This window comes from Aplysia californica, unplaced genomic scaffold (genome assembly GCF_000002075.1).
Source record: "Aplysia californica isolate F4 #8 unplaced genomic scaffold, AplCal3.0 scaffold00170, whole genome shotgun sequence".
In the NCBI taxonomy this organism is placed as follows: domain Eukaryota; kingdom Metazoa; phylum Mollusca; class Gastropoda; order Aplysiida; family Aplysiidae; genus Aplysia; species Aplysia californica.
In genome coordinates, this window is record NW_004797440.1 from 487,714 (window position 1) to 513,206 (window position 25,493).

Here is a 25,493-nt window from a genome sequence, read left to right on the forward strand (position 1 = left end):
ATAATCTGACGGGGCCAAGTCAAGACTGTGAGTGGGGTGTGGCAGAACTTCCCAGCCGAACCTTTGGATCCAGTTTTTCGTAGCGTTTGCGGTGTGCGGCTTTGCGTTGTCATGCTGCAAAATGACCCCGCTGGACAACCCGCCTGGTCTTTTTCGGCGCACCTCTCTCAACTTATCAAGAGTCTGGCAGTATCTGTTAGCATTAACAGTTCGTCCTGGTTCCAGAATGTCAAGAAGCAGAACACCCTTAGCATCCCAAAAAACCGAGGCCATGAGTTTCCTCACAGATGGCTGAACTTAACTTTTTTGGGGGGAGGTGAAGACATGTGATTCCAAACCATTGAATCCTTCTTCGTCTCATGGTTCATGTGGTGTATCCACCAAGTATCACCACCTGTAATAGTGCTTCTCAGGAATGCTTCATCGTATTGTTGAAGGTCTCCAGAAACATTCATGACTCCCTCGACAGCTTGGCAATAATGATTCAACAAAGTCTGAGATACTTTAACATGTTGCGTCTTGTGGTCAGCTGTAGGCTCTTTTGGGACCCATCAAGCAGAGACCTTTCGATAGTGCATCTCATCAAACACTATCTTATGGACAGTTGACTTTGAAATGTTTAGCGACTCGGAAATTTTGCGAATTTTTAGGCGCCTGTCTGTTTGAATGAGTTCGTTAATGCGACTCTTGTTGTCCTCAGTCTTGGCAGAAAAACAAGGTCCTGGGTGAACTTTGTCATTGACATCCGTGCCCGGCTTTGAACTTACTACACTACTCATAAACCTGTGACCTTGCCATTACTTTCTCCCCATAAACTTACTTTATTTCAGTGTGTATTTCTATAGGTTTGAGACCTTTTGCGGTCAGAAACCGAAAGACAGACCTCACTTCTACCCTTGACCAATTTTCCAAGGAGGTAGCCATCTTTGGAGAACTGCTGTGTTCATTTGGTTTGTGCGATGCTCATGGTGCTCAATCGGGAAATTCGTAAATGATTGTTTTACAAGTGTGCGTTTACAGAATGTAAAAATATTGAATAGTTTTCAAATTACAGCCAAATTCCGGTTTTCCGTGGGACAGCCCTCATATATAACTCTAAAGGTCTAGTAATTAAATTCCTGCACGTGGTTGAAAGATGTATCTGATGTGATATGTACATTTTGTCAGCTTTACTTCTCTTTTCATACTGAATTTTAATGAGAGTAATTTAAAATTAAGATTTTTTAAGTATACCTGCACATGTTTTTACGGTCCTGTACAGACAAGAAAAATTTCCCTCTTATTATCTTATCTTATCTTAGTATGTCAAATGTTCTTAGGAAATCAAGTCCCCTGTCTTGCATGTCACCGACAACTAGAGTTATTGCCCCTTAATTCAGGCATGGAAAAAGCCACCTGGTGCTTTCAAACCATGGTCTAAATAGGTGGAAAAAAGGGAATAATCGGTTCGGTTGTTTCGCATGCATTTGCAATGTCAATGTCATGTTTAAGGGCTATACAGCAAGAAAGAGCAATAGGCTGTTTGGAGGGTGGAGAAAGGCCAATTGTGATCGCCAATCATTTTCATGTTCACATCTCGACTATCCACAGACTGATAACCTGTTTTCAGCTCACAATTACTACTGCAGACTGACGAAGGTCAGGTCGACCCTGAGTGACTGATGCACGTGCATACAGACACAATGTCAGGATGCATCATGCAAATTGACTTCATACAGCTACAAGAACATCAGATTTGATAAGATCCACGGAGGACACACAGAGAACTGACAATTGCTTTAGGTAGGCCTTAGATTAGATGTCACTGACCTCACCATGGTCCAGTCTTGACCGCACACCATCGCCAAGAACATGTCAACTGGCATCTGAAAGACTGATCTTCGGTTTTCTTTTCAGACGAATGCCAGTTTTCATTGATACAATAAATAGGCGCCTCAGAGGTTACCAAGAGAGAGGCGAACGTTTTCATGACAACTGTGTCATAGAGAAGAATTGCTGGGGAGGACATCACGTCATGAGCTAGGGTGGAATCCTGTGGACCAGCAATCTTCCAAAATCAAGGCCAAAGTGGAGGTCAAGGTGTCAATGCTGCATAGCAAAAGTTCTTAGGACCCCTCTACACAAACAAAATTTTAACTTTCGGTTCCGGCAAGATAAATGTCATGCTCACACTGCCCGTGCTACATAGGGTTTCCCCCAGCATCATGGCATCATCCTGCAGCCTCACTCTGCACTTAGCCCGCATTAAAACACAAGTGAGCATTTTTGGGACGAAATTAAACAGCGCAACACGGGAAGACAACCAAGGCAGAGAACCGCGCAGAAACAGGAATTTTGGTCATCCAGGAGGTATGGACGCAGATCCCACTACGTGTTGCCAACAGCCCAGTGGCTTCCATGTACCAGAGATGTGCTGCTGATATCTGCGCTAATGGTGGCCATACTTGCAGCCAAGCATTTTGATGTATTAACCGGAAGTTGAAAATGTACTCAGTTGAAATTTAACATTCGCAGTGATGCCCCACGTATCCTTTCGTAATGCCAGAAAAAAGTTTGTGTGTAAGTTCCGCCATTTTGTAAAAAAATGGAGAACACACATGATCACCATTACAAAAAACCCAGAGGATTTCGCGTTTCTTTTGCTCGCTATATATTACAGGTATATAAGATACCCCTCACTATAAAGCTTCTCCAAGTTACCGTAATATGGCCTTGTGGGAACAGTTTGATATCTGGGTGCAAGACTAAAAATTGCCAAATTGCATTTGGCGTTTGTCGAAGTATTGCATCCAGCTATCAAGTTGTAGAAAAATTTATTTAAGTTTAATAGACAGTTAAGACAAAAGTAAAACTGAAGATAAGTCTTTTCTGAGTGAAGAAAAGAACATTGATTGAATAGTGCAAGGGAAAAATATAGAAGGGAGAATAAATAGTATAAAAGAAAAGAAGTATAGCATTCTTTTTCTACGCAATGGAATGATAGCCATCTTCAACTTTCACTCACAAAAAAAGAAAAAGCTTCTGCTTTCAAGGGAGACTCAAGTTTTTGGAAATCACTGACGGATGCATTAAAACAGCTCCACAGCCAAAACACAGTGGCTCTATCATACTTGCAAACTTTTCAAAGCCAAAAAAACCCAGACTCTATCCACATGGTGGGACAACTGTGGGCATGGGCCAAGTAAACCCCCCCCCCCCCCCCCCCCCCCCCCTCGCCTCAAATCCTTTACACAAACTTTTCTGTATTCAATTCATTCAAACTTTTCAAGAAGACCTGAAGCAACACTAAGTTACAATAGGAACAATGTTTAGTAAAGATCTTTATCTTATGTTTTGATGCAACTCTAATTGACTTTAAATGAGTTCCATTCTCATTATTACAGTAGTCTCCGCCTAAGACCCCACCGCTTACGATCCCGGTTTGCTTAAGATCCCGCTGTTTTAAGAAAACAGAATTTTTACTATACAAAAGTCACCCCTAAGATCCCGCTCTGATTCACTTTGAAGGTCTACATTCGGCTAAGATCCCGCATTTCAGACCATAATTTGCGGAACAAAAACCTGGGCGGGCACAGCCGATCAAACAAGAGTGAAAAGTTGAGACCAATAAACTGTCCGTCGCATCAAAGATCAGCCACTATCGTGAATGTGATCGCATACACGTAGTAAAACTGGATGAAGCGATACAATGTTTGCCCCCGACGGGATCACACCGGGGTGTGAACTGACCGACGCGTTTGTTTTCCCCACGCATTGTACTCACACCTGAGCTCTCCCCCTAAACTTACATCACTCGCTGGGTGGATAGGGCCTACAGGTTCGTTCCAGGCGGGATCACATCGAACCGTGAACTCTTCCCTGACCATTGCAGTAGGTATTGATTGCAGCAGTTGTCTCTACACCCGAATTTGCTAGACAGACTGAATTTTAATTGGTGTGTTCACGACGTAATGGTGTGTAACGACAAAGGCGTTTGGGGAGGAGGGGGGGGGGGGAACTCGGTCAGAGATGGAAAGCTATAAATTTTTGACAGGTAAAGGGGAGGGGCAGCTGAATAAGCGTAGATCTTGAGACTCATGATAGGATAATAAGTGAAAATGGCACGCCTCGTGGCACTATGCACTGTGATAGGCCATCAAGGTTAACCACTCCTTGCTCGCCATATGTCATAAACCCACTAAGGGTTCATTTTAGAGAGGAGGGAGACCATTTTACCTATTGTAAGCCTTAACATGGGTCCCCATAGATTCTTCCCTGGGATCGTCGATTAAGACCCCGGTTCGCCTAAGATCCCGCATTTCCTTTCTCTCGAGCACCCGGATCTTAGGTGGGGACTACTGTATTCATAAATTCAGTCTTGAATGTTCATAATTTTTCTTCAGTATCATTAAGTCCATGAGGAGTGATACTAGAAAACAGAGAACACAAATTGTCCGATACCAAACGTGACTTCCGACCTCAAAGCCTCAAAAATGTATCAACACTTTCCCTACCACGAGCCGCATTTTGCGGCTCGCGGACCGGGCCTTACCGGACCGAGAGCCGCAAAATACAGCTCGAGTGGCTCACTATCTATTCCAATCCAGTAATGAAAAGACACAAAGTTCTCGGCCGATCCATGTTTTCAAAATAATAAAATAGACTTCCTGTTAGCAGATACGAAAGAAAATATAGCACTGAGAGACGATTTTTAGTCATTTCAGCGCTTTTTTTTTGTCCCCTTCGAAACATAAATATGTGAAAAAAAGCGCTCCCCTGACTTCAGTATATGTCTCATATTTTTACTTCTCTATTAGGTACACATACATAACTTTCAGCATTTCTTAGCAGTACTTGAGGCAACCTACTTGGGAAGTTTGAATGATGCTGTTTTTGTACTTTTTTAGATATGACCTTCCAAAGCTGGAAAATTGTTGATTTCATATGACACCGATATTGCATAATCACTTTTAGAAACCCCAAAGTAATATCATTGAAATAAATCTTCAATATTGTATCGCCATCTGATAGATTATTTTTTAACCCTCAGTTTGATGGGCCACAAGATATGGTTTGCGTGTGTTTCGTTGGATATTTTGACATTTTCCTTTGGTGGGGTAGGGGCGTAAAAATAGGTCAGGGAAAAGCCCTGGGCCAGGTAGGAAGAGTTTTAAATAATGTTTTTCACATACTGTTTGGCAGCTATACTATGTGATTTCACCTACCTCAGTTCTGGATATTCTTCAGCCAAGGGGAGGCTGAACCGTGAGGTGGTTTCCGAGGTCCAGTGATAGACAAACACATCAGAGCAAGGCTGGCCAGACAACCGACCACTGGTCACGACAACCACAGAATCTTTGGCCGGGAGAAGGCAGCTGCTCAGGATATGGGAAGCCTGGATAAGAGCACAGAAGGTAGTCAAGAGAAGATGTTCGACTCAGACTGGTTTTTAGTGATGTCTGAGACCAAAAAATCAACATGCTTTTCCATTCAAAAATCCGCATTAATGTTTTGGGAACCATTCACAACAGCACAGAGCCATGACAACTCCCCGACCAAAAATCTCTCGGCAGTTCGGCAAAGATCAGTTTTCAGACAAAAAGTACAAAGCCAGTGTCTTTTTGTTTGTTTTGTTTTTGTAAAGTGTTTTACGGCGCTCGCAACTGCATAGGTCATATGAGCGCGCGGGACACACCTAATATTTTCAGTTGGTAGGAAATTTTGAATTTTGCCCGGGTGGCGGCCGAAGCCTACTCTTATCGATTTTAGACCACCAAGGGATCTTTAGCGTGCGCAACTTGCACACGGGCCCTCCGAGATTTTTCGCCCTTGTCCGAGAAGGCTAGGTGTAGATCTTTCCTACCAGAAGATCAGGGGTGTGGCAGAAAGACAGCTGTAAGAAGGAGTCAAGGAGTAGCAGTAGAAAGGCTGCAGAAAGAGTCAGGAGCCCAGAGGAGGGGGCAAAGGAGGTGAGGGGGTGGGGGCAGAAAGAGGAGACGAAAGCAGACGACAGAATATTGCTAGAGAGCAGGAAAGGAGGTGAAAGGAGACAATTTTAGAGAAGAAAATTTTTCAGTCACTGCCCGGATTCGAACCCGGGACCTTTTGAATGAGAGGCCAACACCTTAACCTCTAGGCCACGAGAGCCCCCCTAGTGTCTTTACCACTCCACAAAGAAACCCTTTTTTCCTTCACTAAAGCCTTGATATCACAACTCTTCAATACAATGGTTATATCCTTACCAAATGCACAAGCAAAAGAAATTCTCAGAATATTTTGGTGACTTTTCAGAGATATGTTTAATGCACTTAAATCTAAAATTGATTTGAAAAAAAAAAAAAGAGTCCAAATGATTTCATCTTGACCAAAGGAAAACTTTTCAAAAATATCTACTCAAAGCTGTGAGCTTTGATCAGTACTATGCAAAACGGTTGTTTTTAGAGCTGAATCAGTCTTGCACAACCCTGGAACAATTTCACAAAACCTAGTAGAACATGTGATTATATTATACAACTATGACAATTAACATTCATATTGGACATAACCCATATACAGTGGAAACCTGATATAACAGGGATGGTGGAAAGGAGAAAAATCCTGTTATATCAGATCCATGTTAAATCAAAAATGCAAGGGAAGTAAGCATTTGTGGACTAATCCAGCTGTACTTATTCATAGGTAGTTTCCCATGGCCTGCGCATGACATATTACGCGAGCGGGTAGTTAGGTTTGGGCTACATCGAAGTCTACAGCACACCGCAGCCCTCTCTCGCTCCATCCGCTGAGTGGTTCTCTCTCTCTCTCTTACTTTTTACATGTCGTTAAGGAGCCTTTGTCCCTGCTATAACCGATTGGGCTTGAATGAGGCCCTGTCATTGTTGATAACTTTTAATAGAGACAAAGAGTGGGAAAAAACAGGGATTTTTTACCTGTTATTACCGGATCCCTGCTATTACCGGGCCTGTTATAGATGGCTTCCACTGTATATGTCTCTTTGTATAAACAGCAGAGCTCAACACACAGAAATGCACTTGCTATTCTTTAAGAACGTACCAATTTGACCTAAGCAGACGCCCATAAAGTAGGGTATAGATAGTTTTTTTAGTTTTGGTTAAAAAAATTATACGGCGCTTGCAACACAATCAGATAATCCTTGAAGATTAGAGGAGTTTCCACAGTGTAACTAACAAACAAAAAGAGGAGGAGAGATAAGGACAACAGATATCTGGTAGGTAAGAAGTAGGGCATAAATGATCTTCTTGAAATAATTCTTCCCCTACCAGAGTGGTTGCTCCTCCCCCCTCCTGCACCTTCAAAATATCCCAAGTAGAGGCAATCCTTTCTTTTTTATCTAAAGGTGGCAAACAACTCTCACCTGAGACAAGGCCCAGTCAAGTTCAGCTGCCCACTGCTCCTGATCTGTCTGTGCCCAGATGGTTAATGCTGTGGCCTGGACGCTCACCACATACGGCTGGCTCTGACCATCAGGGAGGATTACCTCTCCACACAGCAGCCGCACCACTGCATCTTGGGAACATGACTGGAGATAACGATTAAATTTTTAAAAATTTAATTTAAAACCATTTCTATTTTTTCTATAGTAGAGGGTTTTACGGCGCTCGCAACTGCATTAGGTCATATGAGCGCCAACGGGTGGGTGTCAATAGAGAAGTCTTTACAGGGAATCAGACTTAGACTGCTCACCTCTCTAGCTTCAACAGCACAAGGTATGCTTCGACTATCAAGGCACCCCGGAAATAGCAAGTCACAAGAGTGACAAACATACAAAAGAAGTACAGGAAAATGACAATAGAAACGATCAGGAAAGAAAAAGCAGCAGTTCCCTGTTGTAGATTAGGCACAGTTATGAGAGTGACATGGGTAAGCCCACTTACAATTCCACTATGCTTGAACGAGAAATGTCTCCCCTTTGGGAATGGCCTAAAAACACTACAGTCAGTGGCACTGTCCCAGGAGGTAAACCATTTCTACAAGCCGTGGGTTAAACAAAAACAAAATAAAAGCACAAACATAAGCATGGTCATAATAAAAGACGGTGAACTTATTGGTAGGGTTGTGAAATAAAATGAGTTCACGAAATAATCGGTTATGATCCTTTTTGCCACATACTGATTAGGACAGCAACAATACGGAAAAGAAACACAGAAGATACGGACTGTGAGAAATAAACAATTGAGGGGACTAGGTGTGCAGAGAGAGTAATGAAGAACCTTCAGCGAAAGCTTAAAACCCCCACATTTTGGCCAAATTTCAGATACTGGGACAAAACATAAAATAACAAAAAACCAGATTCTCATACTTCTATACTGTCAATTCATTTCAATAGCTGAAGTGTCCTCACAGACAGCATAGTTTTAAGTCCTTATGTCCTCTATTCAGGTGAAAAAAGCATAGATTTTGAAGTAAAAATTAATGTCAGTTGAAGATAAATAGCCACCCAAAACCATGCTTTTGACTTCCAACCATGACATTTTCTCTCACTGGACATTCTACACCAATTGAGGCCCACACAATGACATTTTGCGACCCCTTCTTGACATAAAAAAGCTTAGAATGCATGGGGTCCTCCTTTAAGCCAAATATGGCTGAGCTTTGTAAGAGGAAACCTTGCCAAGTCTCTGATAGCAAGGAGCAGATTTAAGAGAAGCCTATGTTCTGAATTGATACCTTTTTTTCCCCCAATACCTGAAACTTTTCTGGGACACTTGAAGTGGCCCAGGCTCAGGCAGACTCCACCTCCAGAGTCCCCAACACAATCGCTGAGTTATTAATTTGAGTTTGTGAAAGTGAATCATGTTTAATCTTTATCAATGGTATTAGATCATGTTACAAGTACAAGGACCAGATTAGGACAACAATAGTAATAACAGAAGAACAAACTTTTAAAAAATTTAAAGCTCTGAAAACCAGCGAACTGACATTTTGGGAATTTCAAAATTCCGGCAAAAGCTGGAAAGTGTACTGTACTATGAAATTAGATATAGTAAGGACTGCACTTAAATCATACTGTGATGGTTAGAATGAAAAATTAGCACATTAGTAATTTAGCACAATAATGGCCCTTCAGTATGGGCAAGAAAAGCGAGACAACAGAAAAATAACAGGGGCATTAGAGAGAAATAAAACATAAAAAACCAAACCACTGAACGCTCCAACTACCAATATTGGAATGGCAAAGTAAAGACACAAGCCTCACCTGAAAGCATCCAGAAAATTTAAGAGTCTTCGAAGGTTTGTTACTCTTTCCCCTCCTGTCCCCAGATCGTGATTTCCTGCGGCCAGGTGTGAAGACAAATGAGCCATGTCGCGGTCCAGAACTGCCTTCCTCCCAAATGTATGTCAAGCCAGATGGGGTAGCATTCAACTTTCTCCCTTTATTCATCACACACTGCTGACTCATCTTTTCTTGACTATCACCAGCAGGGGTCACTACTGAAGAAGAACTCATTACAGGCTGGCCAGGACACATCACATAGCTCTCCTCAAAGTTTGGAGTTTCTGACTGAGCCATACTGATCATTGTCCCTCTGGGAGTCTTACATTGGGGAGGCTGAGCAGGAGACACATAGCTCTCATCATGGTGAGCTGTCTTTTCTTCGCAGGACTTATTATTCCGTTGATCAACACCAAGAGACGCACACTTTGGAGGCTGGCCAGGAGACACGTAGCTCTCCTCATGAAGTATGGATTTCACTTGACCATGACAGCAGGAGGTCACTACAGGTGACCCACATGCCAGGGTTTGACCAGGAGACACATAGCTCTCTTCACAGACTGAGGTGTTGACTTGACAAGTCCTGACAGCAACCCCTAAAGGAGACCTATCTGTCAGAGACGCGCAGCCGTCGTGGTGGTGAATGGGCTTCACTTCATCATTGTTGTCGACCGAGGTTCCTGTGGGTGACGCAAGCGTAGGAGGCGCATGGACAGACACAGTTTCAGTCAAACATTTATGCTGTGGTACCTTAGAAGCAGAACTGCAGGTGGTTGATGCAGGTCCTTGTTCAATAGCGTCACACAAAAGTTCATTTCGGTCATTGATAGTTCGGTTCTCAACACCTAAGGTTGCTGAATAGTCTGTAGCAGAGCATGGTGACTCCAAAGGAAGTCCGGATAGGGAGTTCTGTTTTATATTGGTCTTGGGAGTTGATGTAAAAGAAAATCTTTGATGAGACTTTACAGATGGTGTTGGTTTTCGTCTGGCTGATGATATAATTGGAGTAACTGGAGTTTGCGGTGAGGGGGGGAGACTGCCAACAGAGTGGCCGACTGCAGAAGGAGTCATTGGTACCCCAATTGAAACAATTTCACACATAGACTGACTCAGCACACCTGGACTGGAAGCCACTGGCGACAAGTGACAGTTAGACGGACACAAGCCTTGGCCAGTGGTGAAACTGACACAGCCAGCATTATCTTCTTGTTTGCTGGCTACGTTTCTAATATCATCACATTCAGCTGCTACAAGAACTTTATCATGAATCAGATTGAGGTCGGAAGCTGGGAAATTCACATTGTTAATATTTTGTCTGACTGTGCTCACACGGCAAGAGTCAGTATGTTCTCTGTCATCAGCTTCACTGTTTAACATGACATTGTCAGTATTTTGTCTGACTACATCCGCTGCACTGGTGAGGCTGAAATTATGATCAACACCTCTGACAACACTACTCTCTGGGACACGTACCGGACTACAGTAGGTGGCACGAACATCAGCGTTGTCTCTTTTGTCTCTAACACTACAAACAGATGTTGTATTCACAACCTCAATATTTTCAAAAGGGAAACCATTAAAATTGGCTGCACCTACTCTGACACCCTCTCCGCTCGTGTCCATCACCTCGGTCTCATTGATAAGAGTGCTTGAACTTTCCACGTTTTCGTTCTCACAGCACAGTGTCAAGGCAGGTGGAAGAACTTTGGCATTCTCTCCACTGGACAGGTGGACATTATCATCTGCATCAGGTTCTTCTGTTGAGGGCCTTGCATTTTCTATCATGTTTCTTCTCCTCCGTTTTGCTTTAGGAGAAACATCGCTACAAGGCTTTTCCTTGGCTCCCATTTCTTCACTGCAATGTTGGACAATAACACAGTCCCTTTCCCCTGGACTGTTTCCAGCATACTTAACATCTTCTACTGTCTTCTCTTTTTCACTTTCTACACCAGGGTAGTTGTCACTGCAAACCTTATCCTTGGGAGAATGATCAGCTGAAGCTGTTACTACAGAACGGGAGAAAAGTCTACGGTTCAATGAAAGCGAGTGCCTCAATTTTTTGGACTTCCTACGTCGAGGGGTGGAAGGGAAATCAGGGGTATCGATCCTTCTCTGTGATAAAACACTGTCAGGGTTACACATAAATTTCTCCTTCAGTTCAGACTCAAGCAATATATCCCCTAAGGATGCAGATGTTCGTGTGGCGTCTCCCTTCACGTTCCGCCCCAAGTCCTGTTCAAGCGTTTGCTTCTTATTCTGCTCTCCTGACTGCAGCGGGGAAACTGGTAGTTTTTGCACCACATCATTACCTTCCATCATTTTTTGTACATCCATGTTTGATGAAGATCGAACCATATGAGAATTCGTAACCCCCTTTTGGGATTTTGCTAAGGGACTTTCAAGGATAACAGTTGGTTCTGCATTCCCTTCTGGTGCCAGCCGTACAGGTCCAACAATTTGGTCACAAATCACTTTTTGCTTTCCATAAGCTTTCATGGACAAAGTCGTGTTGTCTAATAACTTCTCACTATTACTGGATTTCTTTCTTGGTGCCATATAGGACTGTGCAGAATCTGTTACTTCAAAGTTTTCACACCTCTTTACATGAGATTTTACTGTCAGGGGTCCATCAAACTCTGATTTACCATTTGTACAAGACTGTTTTAACAATACCTGATCAAAGCGTTCGGTGCCAGTGACATCAGATTCAGAAACACTTTTCACTTCAGACTTCTTTGCACCCATCACCTTACAATTTCCTTTGTCACTCTCATCTGATTGCCTTGTTTCCATTAAGTTAGATCTACCTGGTGGCTTCAATTCAGACTTATCAAATTTTGTGATCAGAGTGTCATCAGATATCACAGAAAGAGTCGAATCAGATTTCTCTTTTCGTATGGAATTATACTTCTTCGTATGCCTATCACTGACAACCGTCTGTGTCGCATTATACTTGACAATATATGTCACATCGGACTTCCCAGTGTGCATTAAACCAGAGCTTTCAGTTGGCTCAGAGTCCTCTATTGTGTCGACTTCTGACTCTGGGATGCAATCAGTGAAGTCCACGGGGTCCCCAGCCACAGACCCGCGTCTTATAGCAGCCGAGCCAGTAGCTCTGACCAGGGCGTTATTAGACTTGCTTGAACCTGAACACTGAACAGACATTCCATCGTCTAAGTCTACCTTTGTTTGATCAACATTTTTAAAGTTTAACAAATAATTAGACGGTTTGACCTCGTCAGGGTGATAGGTCTTCCAATTGCCCTCTGCTGTCTTGTGGCTGAGAGCAGCACTCCTACCTTCCTCCAGTGCAGAAGTAGGCACATTGTCAAGAGACACATTTGAAGGGACCACCTCAGGCTGTGACTCCAAGTATTTCTCTCCAGTATCAGTATTACTTTGTAAGCTCCTGTATACATCTGGAAGTTCAAACTCGGATGAGGGTATCTTTTTCATCTCCTCAATAAGGACCTGAAAGATGGCAAAGATGGCCTGGGCTTTCTTTGTCCTCCAAGCAGACCCGCCCTGGGTGCCTGCCTTGGATCCAGCTTGCCGATGGGACATTTGAGAAGTGCAGGTAGACTTTGGTGTGGCCCGCGACACATTAGAAGATTGAATACCGGCACTATTATTGCCACTATAAGACTGAGAAGCTATTCTTGGTGAACGTCTTTTCACCAAAGATATTGATTTTTTCCTAGCCTTGACACCTTTAAAGTTCTGAAATGGAATTTCATTTGACAAAAAATCTTCTGACAGTTCAAACTGTGAGTATGGAATGGCATCAAGTTCTGTAAAGTTGCTGTAAGGCATTTCAGACACAGGCATCTCCGTGTCAGGCACAGTTGTCGGGTAAGCATACAACAGGGATTCTTGTGGCGAGCTTGCATTTGTGCTTAAAGCTTTTAACATGAGCTCACTTGATTCAGAAGATGGAGACAACTTCTGTTCAAGTGGAATGTAGGAAAGACTAGCATTCTTGAGAGATAAAATTGTCTCTGAACTCGTAGGGTTTTGAAGGCAAACTGCAGACTTTCTTTGGTCATTTTGAAAATCGATAGTGGACTTTTCGCCATCTTGAGAATCAAAAGAAGATCTACTTTGGTCATTTTGAGTGTCAGTTGTGCATGTCTTCAGTCGATTTCGACAGCCAATAGGAGACATACTGATCATATCATTGTTGCAATCTACTTTTGTCTCACACTTTTGAGAGATAACTTTAGACGTATTTTGGTCCAACAAAGAGTCAAGAGTAGACTCGCATTTTTTAGAGATAACTTTAGACGTATTTTCATCTAACCAAGATTCAATAGAACAACTTGGAGAGTTAATCGAACTTCTATTTTCAACATCTTGAGTGTCAACCATAAGTCTACTTTGTCCATTCTGAGAATCAACTGAGAATGAAGTTTTCTGGCAAAAGTCATTAGTGTTGGACTGAGAACCAAAGGCATGAGTTCTATCTGAGGTTTGCTTTTCAAACTGAACTAGAGCAGAATTGTTAGACTCAATGGGATTACTGGCCTTATCACAGTGCATTGTGTCCAGGTAACTTTCTCCTTGTTCAGAGTCACTCACACCGAGCATCTGAAAGAACTGGGAGTCTGTAATGAGATGGTGAGACTTCTGGTCCGTAGAACTGCATGCTAATGAGTCCACAGCACTCCCAAATGACAGTGAACTCTTTATTGAAAGGGAGCCAGGTGGGCTTACTGTCAGTAAAGACCTCGGACCCCTTCTTCTGCCAGACTCTGACACATCCACATGATTTTGTCTGCGACCAACACTACTGGCAAATTTGGTTTTGACAGAGCACACCTGTGTTGCCTCAATCACATCTTCTTCACTTGATTCTCCCTCACCGTCCAGATTATCACCTTTTGGTCCTGGTAACTTTCCTGATGTAGTAGCCTGTTTATTCTCAGGATTTTCAGGAGTAGAATAAAAAAAAAATCCACGTTCTTCATCTTCTATCTCTACTTTGTTATCGACACAAGAATTTTGCTTTTGAGTTAGCTCGGCATCTTTTAGAAAAGACTTTTCTTCAACTGTCACTTTGCTCATTGTCTTCACAGTAGAACTGCGGTTAATAAGCTCTTTCTTTGAGGCTAATGGAGTCCTGCTATGACGTGTATTGACTTTACCATCTTGAGAAGAAGGATCAACAGATACAATAGCTGATTTTGAATCCTTTTTCTCTCGGCCTCCGCCATGAATAATTCTACCACTGTTGGTTGAAGTGGGAGCAACACCACCTGACGGCTTGAGGTCATTTTGCTTGTTGTCCTGAAAAGTTGTGTCGATGCCACATTTGATTGGTGGGGCAGGTAAATGAGGGGACGATCTGAACTCTTGTTCTGTGACAAACTGCTGCACATGACGGTTGTTGATCACACTCCTGGAATCAAGGTCACTACATCTTAGTTTGTGTAGAGCAGTGACATTGGTACATCGCTTGGGCTTCTGAAAAATAGAAATTATGACAGTCAAAATCTGAAAGCTGAGCTGGCTTGCAGTTTCTGGCTAGCTGACACCATATCATCCATATTTTGGTATGCTGTAGCTTTGGACAATAGAACAGAAACAGAAAAAGTACAGGAAGCAGACAATACACACGTGTAAACCAACTAAGAGCTCTAAAAGTAAAAGGAGAGTCAAATTGAACACAGTTTTGATGGACAATTCAAAGCCAGTCTGCATATAATGTTCTTGAATTAAGTTTTCAAGAAAGGTTTATGTAAGAAAACTACAATCCCACACTTGAAATCATTGAACTAACTACTAACTGTACAAAATTCTGTTCAACAAACACTTTCGTTACGTTTATGGTTTTATCACTTATTTAAAAACACTTTCAAAGACATTACCATTACCTGAGATTTTTTATGTCTCCTGAACAAGTCTTGTTTCTTCTCCAACATTTGCAAGATCTGAAAAACAAATTCAGCAGTAAGACAAAAAGCCTATCAATTCAATTATCATACAGTTCAATCACATGATAAACTGTTACACTGCAGACTTTCTGAGATTTTTAGTTCTTCGTGTTATTTATTTTCTAACATATCATGAGGTTCCTTCATTTATTTATTGTTTTGATCTTACACAGGAATAATATCGAGCTTAAGCCTCTTCAATGCATACATGAAATTCTTATCAGTAAGAGCAAATAATGTCTGAACATGGAAGTCCGTTTTAGCAAAGCATCAGCACACCAATCACGAAGTACACAAGCAAAAGTTTTGTACCTTTCATAAAGCAATTAGTAATCTCATTGAAACCTATGGTTTGAGTTTGAGATCATTTGCAGTGGGGAAAGTTCAACCAATGGGTGATGTGTGCAAACAGGGTTTATCTCTCTAAAATATGAAAATGAGACATCCCATGATTATTATTAGAAGTAACTCATCATTCATAAACACTGTATATGATAGCCACTGCACTTTATTAGTGCACTTTGCTAACTAGTGGTGGATTACTATCCAACAAGATGAGATTAGTGGTATCGGCAGCCTAGTGGACTCGTAATAAAGAAATTGCTGGTTCTGGTGTTCAAGCCTCAGCTCAGTCCGTTATTGTTCTTGGAAAAGAAATTTCATAAAAATTTCCGACTTGTTTGTAATGTAAGTGTTTTACCGCGCTCAAAACTGCATAAGGTCATATGATCACACGGGACACATTAAATATTTTCAGTTGGTAGGAAATTTTGAATTTTGCTCGGGTTGTGGCTGAAGCCTACTCTTATACATTTTAGACGACCAAGGGATCTTTAACATGCGCAACTTGCACACCGGACCAAAGACAGCAGTAAGAAGGAGCCAAGCAGTAGAAAGGCTGCAGAAAAAAAACAGGAGCCCGGGGGGGGGGCAAAGGAGGTGAGGGGGTGGGGCAAGAAAGTGGAGACGAAAGCAGACGACAGAACATTGCTAGAAGAACAGGAAAGGAGGTGAAAGGAGACAATTTTAGAGAAGGAAATTTTTCTGTTGTTACCCAGATTTGAACCTGGGGCCTACTGAACGAGAGGCGAAAACCATAACCACTCGACCACAAGAGCCCCCCCTATTTCCCACTTGGTTTGGTCTTTTCGGAGACGGGACATTAAACACAAGGTCCCACCTCTGAAATAACCTAACAGTGTTGATACACAAACCTATACCATTTTTTTTTTTCAAGATGAGACTGCACACATCGTCATATTAATGAAAAAAAAACCTCCTATATTGAACTATACAAGACAAAAGAGGAGAAGACATCGTCATGTTTCATATTAGTTGCTGGTACATCTTCAACGAAATCATACAACATGGAATGTGTGTATATATACAATAAATTGAGATTAAATTAATTAGTAATTTCAACCTGGTGTCAGCGATGAATGTGTCAGGCTCTTCGCCTAACACATAAGAGAAGAGGCATGAGAATATTAATTCCGTGCAGGGAAGTTAATTCCACTGGGACCATTTGAGTCTTTCTGCTGGGATGCCATATATCCCACTCAGCTCAGGTCAGCCCAGTTCAAAGATCTCTCTTTCTCTCCCTGCTTTTCACCCTGGTGTTGGTCACAGGACCCCATATAGGGCTCTCGTGGCCCTCTGTCTGTTCTAAGCAATCCTCTCTATCTCAAGCCAGTTTTGTGCCCCGAAATATCTTTCTGAAATCCACCTCCCGATCTCATTTACAGGCGGCAGGTGGATCTCAACACTCCTATCTGAACTCCATCCTTGGGGATTTTTTCTTGATCTCATGGTCTGTTTGTTGTATTTGGTTGTCCAGATCGAAGATGTTGTCACCTAATTATCTAATTGTGTCACGGGGGGGGGGGGGGGGGGGTGTCACAATATTATAGAAAAAATAATCCTACATTTCATTTTAATGTCATAAAGTACAGTAAATTTTTACTTTTATACCCACACGCAGATGCACAGGTTTTGGGGCTAAACTGCCATAATTTTTGCTGCAGAACACACATGGCTACTGAAACTAAAACCCTTTCAAATCAATTGTTTTCAAGAAAATATCAATCCTAATAGCTAAAACATCAAATTATAGAGAAATGCGGGGAGGCATATCCCCCTGAAATCCCTCATGTTGTTAAAAATAAGTCAAATTACTATATATGATGCCATTAGACTTGGTCATGTATTGTAATTATATTATAATACAGTAGTCTCTGCTTGAGACCCCACGCCACCGCTTAAGGTCCCGGTTCGCCTAAAATCCCGCTGTTTAGGAAAAACAGAATTTTATTGATAAAAAGGTCACCATAAGATCCTGCACTGAAGGAGCTGCATTCGGCTAAGATCCCACTTTTCAGGTCATAATTTAGTTGTTTTTTTCTTTATTAAAGAAAAAAAAAAAAACCTGGGCGCTCTCAGCTGATCAACCAAGTAGCGAAAACTTGCAATCATTGTACGGTCCGTCGCGTCACGGATCATTCACTCTCATCAATGCGATCACACCTCTGTTGTAAACAGGGGCGGCTCGTGGGGCTAAAAAGTGGACGTACACAATTAAGCTATCGCATGCTGAAGATACTCAAGGGCATAGTAAATGAGACGGTGCATAATTGTAGAATCTTTGTGTTGGTGAGGGAGGACCTCGTGCTTTTATTTTCATTCTTTTTACTTGTCGCTTTAATTTCTAGTACTAAATTTGTTTGTTAGCTAAACATCAATTTCGTTCATCCCATGTATTGGAACTGAACACTCTAGTAATAGCTTTCACTACCCCACTACAAAACCATTCAAAGGCACAACTCGTAGAACGGTCACGTTCACCTCCCTCAGGTTCACGGTCACAGAGTCACTTAAAATAGTGGCAAGACAGACAATGAACTAATCACAATTCCCTTGAGCACTCCGCTGGATTGCTCCGGGGCTCACATAATATTGGCAAAGAATAGCGTACGGTCTATCGCGTTTATTTTTAGACTGCCTACTGTGGGCTATGTTTCGGCACTATTCGGCAGGAGCACATTTGAGATGTGCCGTCTTATTAATATTAATGTACTGCCAAACTCGCTACGAGTGTCGTCATCGCTTGGGTTATCCCCAAGAGCGATTTATAGGTCAGGTTACACTGTTGAATATCCTATTATGTTAAGCTAAAGCGCGTGGACTTTGGCATGGCATAGTAAATGTTTTACAGCGCTATAGACACAGAAATGATAGTCATGGCGCCAGTGAGGACCTTGTTTTGGTATAATATTTAGCTAGTGTTTGTTTCTGACTTCTTTTATTTTATTATTGTGGGTGTTTTACATAATAGAACATTTTAAAAAAATTGGGTGGCACCGCACGACCGTGCTCTATGGACGAACCACGCCTGGTTGTAAATCTCGATAAGCGGTTACAATGTTTGTCCCAGACATGATCGCACTAAGGTGTGAATTCGTCGATGCCTTGCTTTCCCTGATCACCTGAGCCGTCTCCCTGATCTTACATCACACACTAGGTGGGGAGGGCCTACAAGCAAACATCAGAACAGGGTTGGTGATTTTTTTGAATTTTTTAATAAAAAAATTTTTAATCGATTTTTTAAATTTAAATCAGATCTTTTTTATTTCAATCGGATTTTTTGGATTTTTTGGATTTTTTAAAATATGTTGACAGTTTGGGATTTTTGGTGGATAAAAGTATGTTCTTTTAGTGCAAATTGCATTGTCTTTATTTTAACTAATGATTAATTTAAGCAACTGCAAAAGAAAGCCTTAATCTGCTATATCAGTGAATTATGGCTACAGACAAAAAATGAAGAAAATGTCAGTCTAAAAGGAAGGGGGGGGGGTAATTATGCATAGATAAACTTGCATTTTATTACAGTGTGTGTGTGTGTGTGTGTGTGTGTGTGTGTGTGTGTGTGTGTGTGTGTGTGTGTGTGTGTGTGTGTGTGTGTGTGTGTGTGTGTGTGTGTGTGTGTGTGTGTGTGTGTGTGTGTGTGTGTGTGCGCGCGCTTGTGTTAGTCTAAAAAGAAAAAGAAAATGCAAATTTCAATTATGAAAAAAAAGTAAATTGAATACTGTATTATTTTACAGTGACAGGGGGGGGAAGCAGACTTTTAAGCATGATTATATTAGTCTACTAAACCTTTTATATCTGTTTTATAAAACCAAGGAAAGGAATTCTGAATGTTTAAAGATGTAAAAACAGAATACATTTTTTTTTAAAGGTGATTTAAATCACTGTTTTATTTTTAAAATCAAGTTGATTTAATTTTTTTTTTAATCACCTGATTTAAATAAACTAAACCATGATTTCAATTATGAAAAATAAGTAAATTGAATACTGTATTATTTTACAGTGACAGGGGGGAAAGCAGACTTTTAAGCATGATTATATTAGTCTTCTAAACCTTTATATCTGTTTAATAAAACCAAGGAAAGGAATTATGAATGTTTAAATATGTAAAAACTGAATACATTTTTCAAAAAGTGATTTATATCACTTATTTTTATTTCAAAAATCAAGTTGATTAAAACAAAACAAAAATCAACTGATTTAAATCAACCCAGCTCTGATTTCAATTATGGGGGAAAAAGTAAATTGAATACTGTATTATTTTACAGAAAGTAGACTTTTAAGCATGATTATATTAGTCTACTAAACCTTATATCTGTTTTATGAAACCAAGGAAAGGAATTTTGAATGTTGAAATATGTAAAAACTGAATAAAAATACTTTTTTTTTCAAGTGATTTAAATCACTGATTTTTATTTTAAATTTTTTTATAAATTTAAAAAATCAACTAATTTAAATCAACCCAACCCTGCATCAGAATGCATTCTATCAAACAGGGCCTGCCCATGAGTTACTGTGGAGTCTTCCCTCTGGCCATTCAGCTAAGATCCCGGTTTGCCTAAGATCCCACATTTTCCTTGCTCCCGAGCACCGGGATCTTAGGCGGAGACTACTGTATAGTTCATATTTTTATCATAAATAAAAATACCCATAATCTCATAAACTAATAATAATTTGCAGTAGATATAAAGTCAAAATTTGTGTAATGCAGACAAAAATGAACAAGAAAGTGCTGTAGAAATTATAATCTAAGCTTGAGTTAAATAAAGCCAAAAGTACATTATAAAGCATGATTACCTCCTGAACCAGTGACAAGATTACAACTTTTACACCAGCTTACTGGAAAAAACCCAACTAAATTTCAAGTTAATTATAATAAAAATTATATATATATATATATAGCCTAATAATATTTAAATATAGATATATTAATATCACATTTACTCACCTGTTCTTCATTATCCATGGTCACACTACGGAAAGTGCTGTACTGTCATGTCAGAAAGTCAGGACAGTAGGGAAGCTCTTTGACTGAGAATCAATAAAACATTCCATTGTTAAACTAATATACAACGCAAGGTGAAATGTGAGCCAAACTTATAATGATAAATTCGTCAAAAGATTTGGTTTTGTTTGTTTTGGTAAGTGTCTTACGGTGCCCGCAACTGCATACGGTCATATGAGCGCCTGGGACACTTTAACATAATTTTCTGTTGGTGGGAAATTTTGAATTTTGCCTGGGTGGCGCCGAAGCCTACTCTTATCGATTGTAGACCACCAAGGGATCTTTAACAAGCGCAACTTGCATACGGGACCTCCGAGATTTTTCGCCCTTGTCCGAGAAGGCTAGATCTAAATCTATCCTACCAGCAGAAGAACAGGGGTGTGGCTGAAAGACAGCAAGTAAGAAGGAGTCAAGGAGTAGCGGTAGAAAGGCTGCAGAAAGAGTCAGAAGCCCAGAGGAGGGGGCAAAGGAGGTGAGAGGGTGGGGCAAGAAAGTGGAGACGAAAGCAGATAACAGGACATTGCTAGAGAGCAGGAGAGGAGGTAAAAGGAGACATTATTATTTTAGTGAAGAAAATTTTCTGTCGCTAGACCTACCCGGATTCGAACCTTGGACCTTTGAATGAGAGGCGAACAAAACCTCTAGGCCACAGGAGATTACAACTGTAACAATCACAATGCCACTAGTTAACCAACTCTGGGCAAAACTTTAATCACCTCTTGAATCCCTTGAAACCTTGTTTCAATATTCAATTTATAGAATCAACAATGAACAATGGAATTTATTTGAGATTGGGAGGTCAAAATGCATTTTAAATATGGCCTGTCTAAACTTTACTAAACAATTCCGAATGGAGTTCCGCAGAGGGCCGGCTGACCAATAACACACCCTAACCCTAACCTAACCCTAACTCTTGAATAGTTTGCGCGGTGGACTTTGTCACCGTAAGTGCCGGAACTCTGCAAAACTCCTCCCACAATTCCGATGGCATTCTCACTTTCACAGTGATACAGTTTATAATAGATCTAAATAAAAATCAATTTACAGGAAAGGGAATATCAAGACCAACAGTAGATCTAGGACTAGATCTAGAGCTGAGTTAGAGAACCGGGTAGCGAAAGTGAGAGTAGATTCTGTGTTCGATCTAGAGTGAGTGAACAAAAATAACATTTAATTTGACTAAAAATCTAGATCTCGATTTAGACCTAGAGTTAGTCTAGAAAAACAAACTTTGGGAAGGACTTCCGTATCGAGTGACCACCCCAAGGCTCTCTTCGGGAGAAGTGGTCCAGGCCTAATTCCATAGATATTCACAAAAATAATGATTTGTGACAGTTCTTAGTGCCAAAATTGTTTTCAGCACACTAAAAAAACCTTACGATAGAGCCGAAAATGGGCTTGGACCTTTTCAAGATTCTATACTAGATCTATACATTATACATTTACTGGTGTCCTTTTCACCCTGGCAACTCAGTCAACTTTTTTACTTGACGTCAGTTGCTTCCGATTATGGGAAGGAGAGCCGAAAATTAGTCTAAAATGGGCTTGGACCTTTTCTAGATTTTATACTAGATCTATACATTATACATTTATTGGTGGCCTTTTCAACCTGGCAACTCAGTCAACTTTTTTACTTGACGTCAGTTGCTTCCGATTATGGGAAGGACTTCCATAACGAGCGACCACCCCAACAAACACAAGACCTAATCCTAAAACCCTTCCCCAAACCTAACGAAGTGACTATTCGGACTCGAGTCCGAATATAAAAAAATGTTATTCGGACTCTGATTCATGTCCAGCATGACATCACTGCCGACTTCCTGTGACTCGTGACTCTGGCTTCCTGTCCTGCCTCACTCGTGACTCGCCTCAGGCTGGGTAGAGACCGGGATCACTTCGGGCAAAATGGCGTTAAATTGTGCAGGAGCCGAGTTTTTATCTTATGATGAATTTGAGGCCGGCCTGAAAAGTTATAGCACTTCTAATAAATGTTTATTTGTCAAGAGGTCATCAGAAGCAATTAAAGATGGCTCGTTAGCGTGTGTCGGGGTCGGATGGGCGGCCTGCACACGTGTGGCTGTGCGTGTAAGGGGGGGGGGGGGGGCACCATCGGTCCGGGCTTTGAACGTCAGTCTCCCCCCCCCCCCCCCCACCCCCCGGCAACTGATCATTACAATAATAAGATAGTCTTGACGTAGATCTACGTAATGAATTGTGCGCTGGTCTATGGAATCAAAAGTTGCCGTATGATCGGCTCTACACAGCAACACAACTTTTTCTTGGTAAAACAATCGAGATGACACAGGCTTGTGTATTTGAACGAATCGGTCTTTTTTTTTACACAGCTCATAATATGCAGGTGCCAGGTGATCTGCTAATCTTCAATTTTACCTTTTTCTACAACAAAGAAAGTGGGAAACATGAGGGGTGGGGGGGGGGGGGTATCAATGAGGCGGCGGGCATCGGATCGGCAGATAAAGTGTGGGGGAAACTAAAAAATGGCGGAAAATTGGAAGCACTGAACGTTAGATCTATAGAACGAAGACACTTCCTTTTTTCCAGACCGTGTCCGAATAACATTTTTTCATATTCCGACTCCGAATATGAAATTTTTTTATTCGGACTCGAGTCTGAATATGAAAAAATGTTATTCGGACTCGTGTATTTGTGAGTGTGTGTGTGTGTGTGTGAATGCGTGTGTGTGTGTGTGTGTGTGTGTGTACATGAGTGAGAGAAAGACAGACAGACTGTCTCTTACTCTTTGTCTGTCTCTCTCCCTACCCCAAACCTAGCCCTATCCCTCCTTTATACTCTGTCTCAAAGTGGTCCCTCGTTATGGAAGTCCTCTCCGATTTTGTGTAGTACCTCTAGATCTAGACCTACATGTATACTAGACTCTAGACCGGGACCACTTCTTCCGAAGAGTGCCCACCCCAACATGCCAACAGACATTATAATAAAGAAAAGATCTAACCTAACCCTACCCCAACCCCAAGGAAGTGGTTATTCTCATCATGTCTCACTATTCTCACCCCCTCATTTACTAAAACCGGAAATGACCCTATAGGCCTAGGGATCCTGGTTGATGCTCCACAGCATCATGTTCGTCACTGTTCGTGTCCGAATAGTCACAGTCAGTTTGGAGCCAAATCCCAGAATTTTGGCTCTTTTGGATCGTGTCTGGCCAGGAGAATTTCATGGCTCTCTTTCTCTTTTTTGGCTCTAAACTCAATGTTCAAGAAGAAAGGGAAAGAAGAGGCAAAAAATTTAAAGAAAAAGAAAGAATAAGAAAAAATAATGTACAGTGGGTGTCGCATTCAACGAGGTTGCTGGGACCGGCTTGTTGTCCTCGTTGGATCCGACCTCTCGTTGAACGTGACTACGGCTAAAGTAAAGAAAGTTATTATATTACACGATGTACCATTTCTGCATTTTAAAAATAATTTTGTTTTTTCCCGGAACACTTCTCGTGTGAAAACATAGATCTACCCTCAAACATCTAGGCCTAAATCTACATAAAATAAAGGCGGGAGCTTGGATTTTCTGATATGGGTGAGAAAAGAAAATTGAAAAAAAAAGAAGGTTTCAATCTAGATCTAGATCTAGACCTACCCATCCAGAGTTCATCCAGTTTCACACAGCCCGCATCTCGTTCCCACCCACCCCCTCTCATCCCTACCATAGTATAGATTATAAGCTAACCCTCGCCCATCCTCTTGGCTTTGGGACCCATATTAGTCCGAGCCACACTAGATCTAGCAATACAAATACAATGTGTTAGGAATCGAGGATGGGCCTTGTGCCTTGTGCTTCGCGTGAGATGGAGAGAAAGGAGAAAAATTCTTCGCTTTTGGGGTCGCTAATTTAATAAGCAGCTAGCTTTAATTTGGTTATCCCCGACCTTGTTGAAAGCGACTTCGGTCTGTTTGCAACCTCGTTGGAGCCGACATTTACAAAGAGAGAGGAAAAATCGGGATTTAGGATTGCCTCGTTGGAGCCGACTTCTCGTTGAATGTGACCTCGTTGAATGCGGCACCCACTGTACAACCCTTCTACCGTCATGCAAGAGTATAATTATTGTCTCATGCTTGTGTCTTGTTACGTCTGTAGATCTACACGCTCTCTGATCCTTGAACCATAATTTATTGTGGTGAGCAGGCAGAGAGCAGAGAGAGAGGCCTGCCATCGTAGTTAAAGTAAGAAAGAGTGTAAACAACTAATGGTCCAGCTGGCAGTCGGTCCCACATCCCACTCAATAGCGTCGATTTAGATCTATAAAATTAGCTGATAGATCTTATGTCTTATTGACTTTTACCCTTAAAATTTCTAAAACTACAAGGGTTTAACGACCAAAGGGTGAAGGAACCTCTTAAGTCGGCCTGAAAAAAGGGTCCGAGGAGAGTGTCCTCCCAAATTTTGCGTCTCTCGCAAGTTCTCATTTTGGAGAAAAGAAAAGCTGCATTAGAATCTCTAGATCTAGATCTATATCTCTAGATCTAAGTCTAAGTCTAGAGTCTAGATTATAGATCTCTAGATCTAGATTATCTAGATCTAGAATCTAGATTGACTAGATCTAGATCTAGATCTAGATCTAGATTCTAATTCTAGATCTAGATCTAGATTCTAGATTCTAGATCTAGATATCTAGATCTAGATCTACATCTAGATTTCTAGATCTCTAGATCTAGATCTAGACTAGAATCTAGAGTCGAACAGCATTTGACAAAAAGGCTCATGAATAGTGGATTTGAACAGACCTTCAGCAACATCGATCTTGAACGCGATTTTACTTTACAGAGTTATTTTGCGCTCAGCACTTCATCAATCCGAGTTCAGATCTGCCGCCATTGCTGTGGGTGGAGGGTAGGCCTGGGCAGAAACCGAATAAATTATTCGAATAACCGAATACGAGCCCAAAACTAGGTCTCCGGTTAATTTTTCCAAAAACTAGGTACCTACCTCCCACAATTCCGATGGC

The 25,493-nt window shown here is 41.4% G+C and overlaps 1 protein-coding gene across 1 annotated transcript in view; it reads right to left on the reverse strand.

Annotated features, from left to right (window-relative positions):
* LOC101855252 overlaps positions 1 to 25,377 on the reverse strand; it is a 34,046-nt gene extending 8,669 nt beyond the window's left edge. The window contains exons 1-6 of the mRNA XM_005097988.3: positions 25,273 to 25,377; positions 20,459 to 20,541; positions 15,091 to 15,147; positions 9,197 to 14,680; positions 7,355 to 7,519; positions 5,205 to 5,374 (exon numbers count right to left, since the gene is read on the reverse strand). Coding sequence (XP_005098045.1) covers positions 5,205 to 5,374; positions 7,355 to 7,519; positions 9,197 to 14,680; positions 15,091 to 15,147; positions 20,459 to 20,476 — 5,894 coding nt within the window. The 5' untranslated portion in view covers positions 20,477 to 20,541; positions 25,273 to 25,377. The remainder of the gene's footprint in view (positions 1 to 5,204; positions 5,375 to 7,354; positions 7,520 to 9,196; positions 14,681 to 15,090; positions 15,148 to 20,458; positions 20,542 to 25,272) is intronic.
* Positions 25,378 to 25,493: the final 116 nt, after the last annotated feature.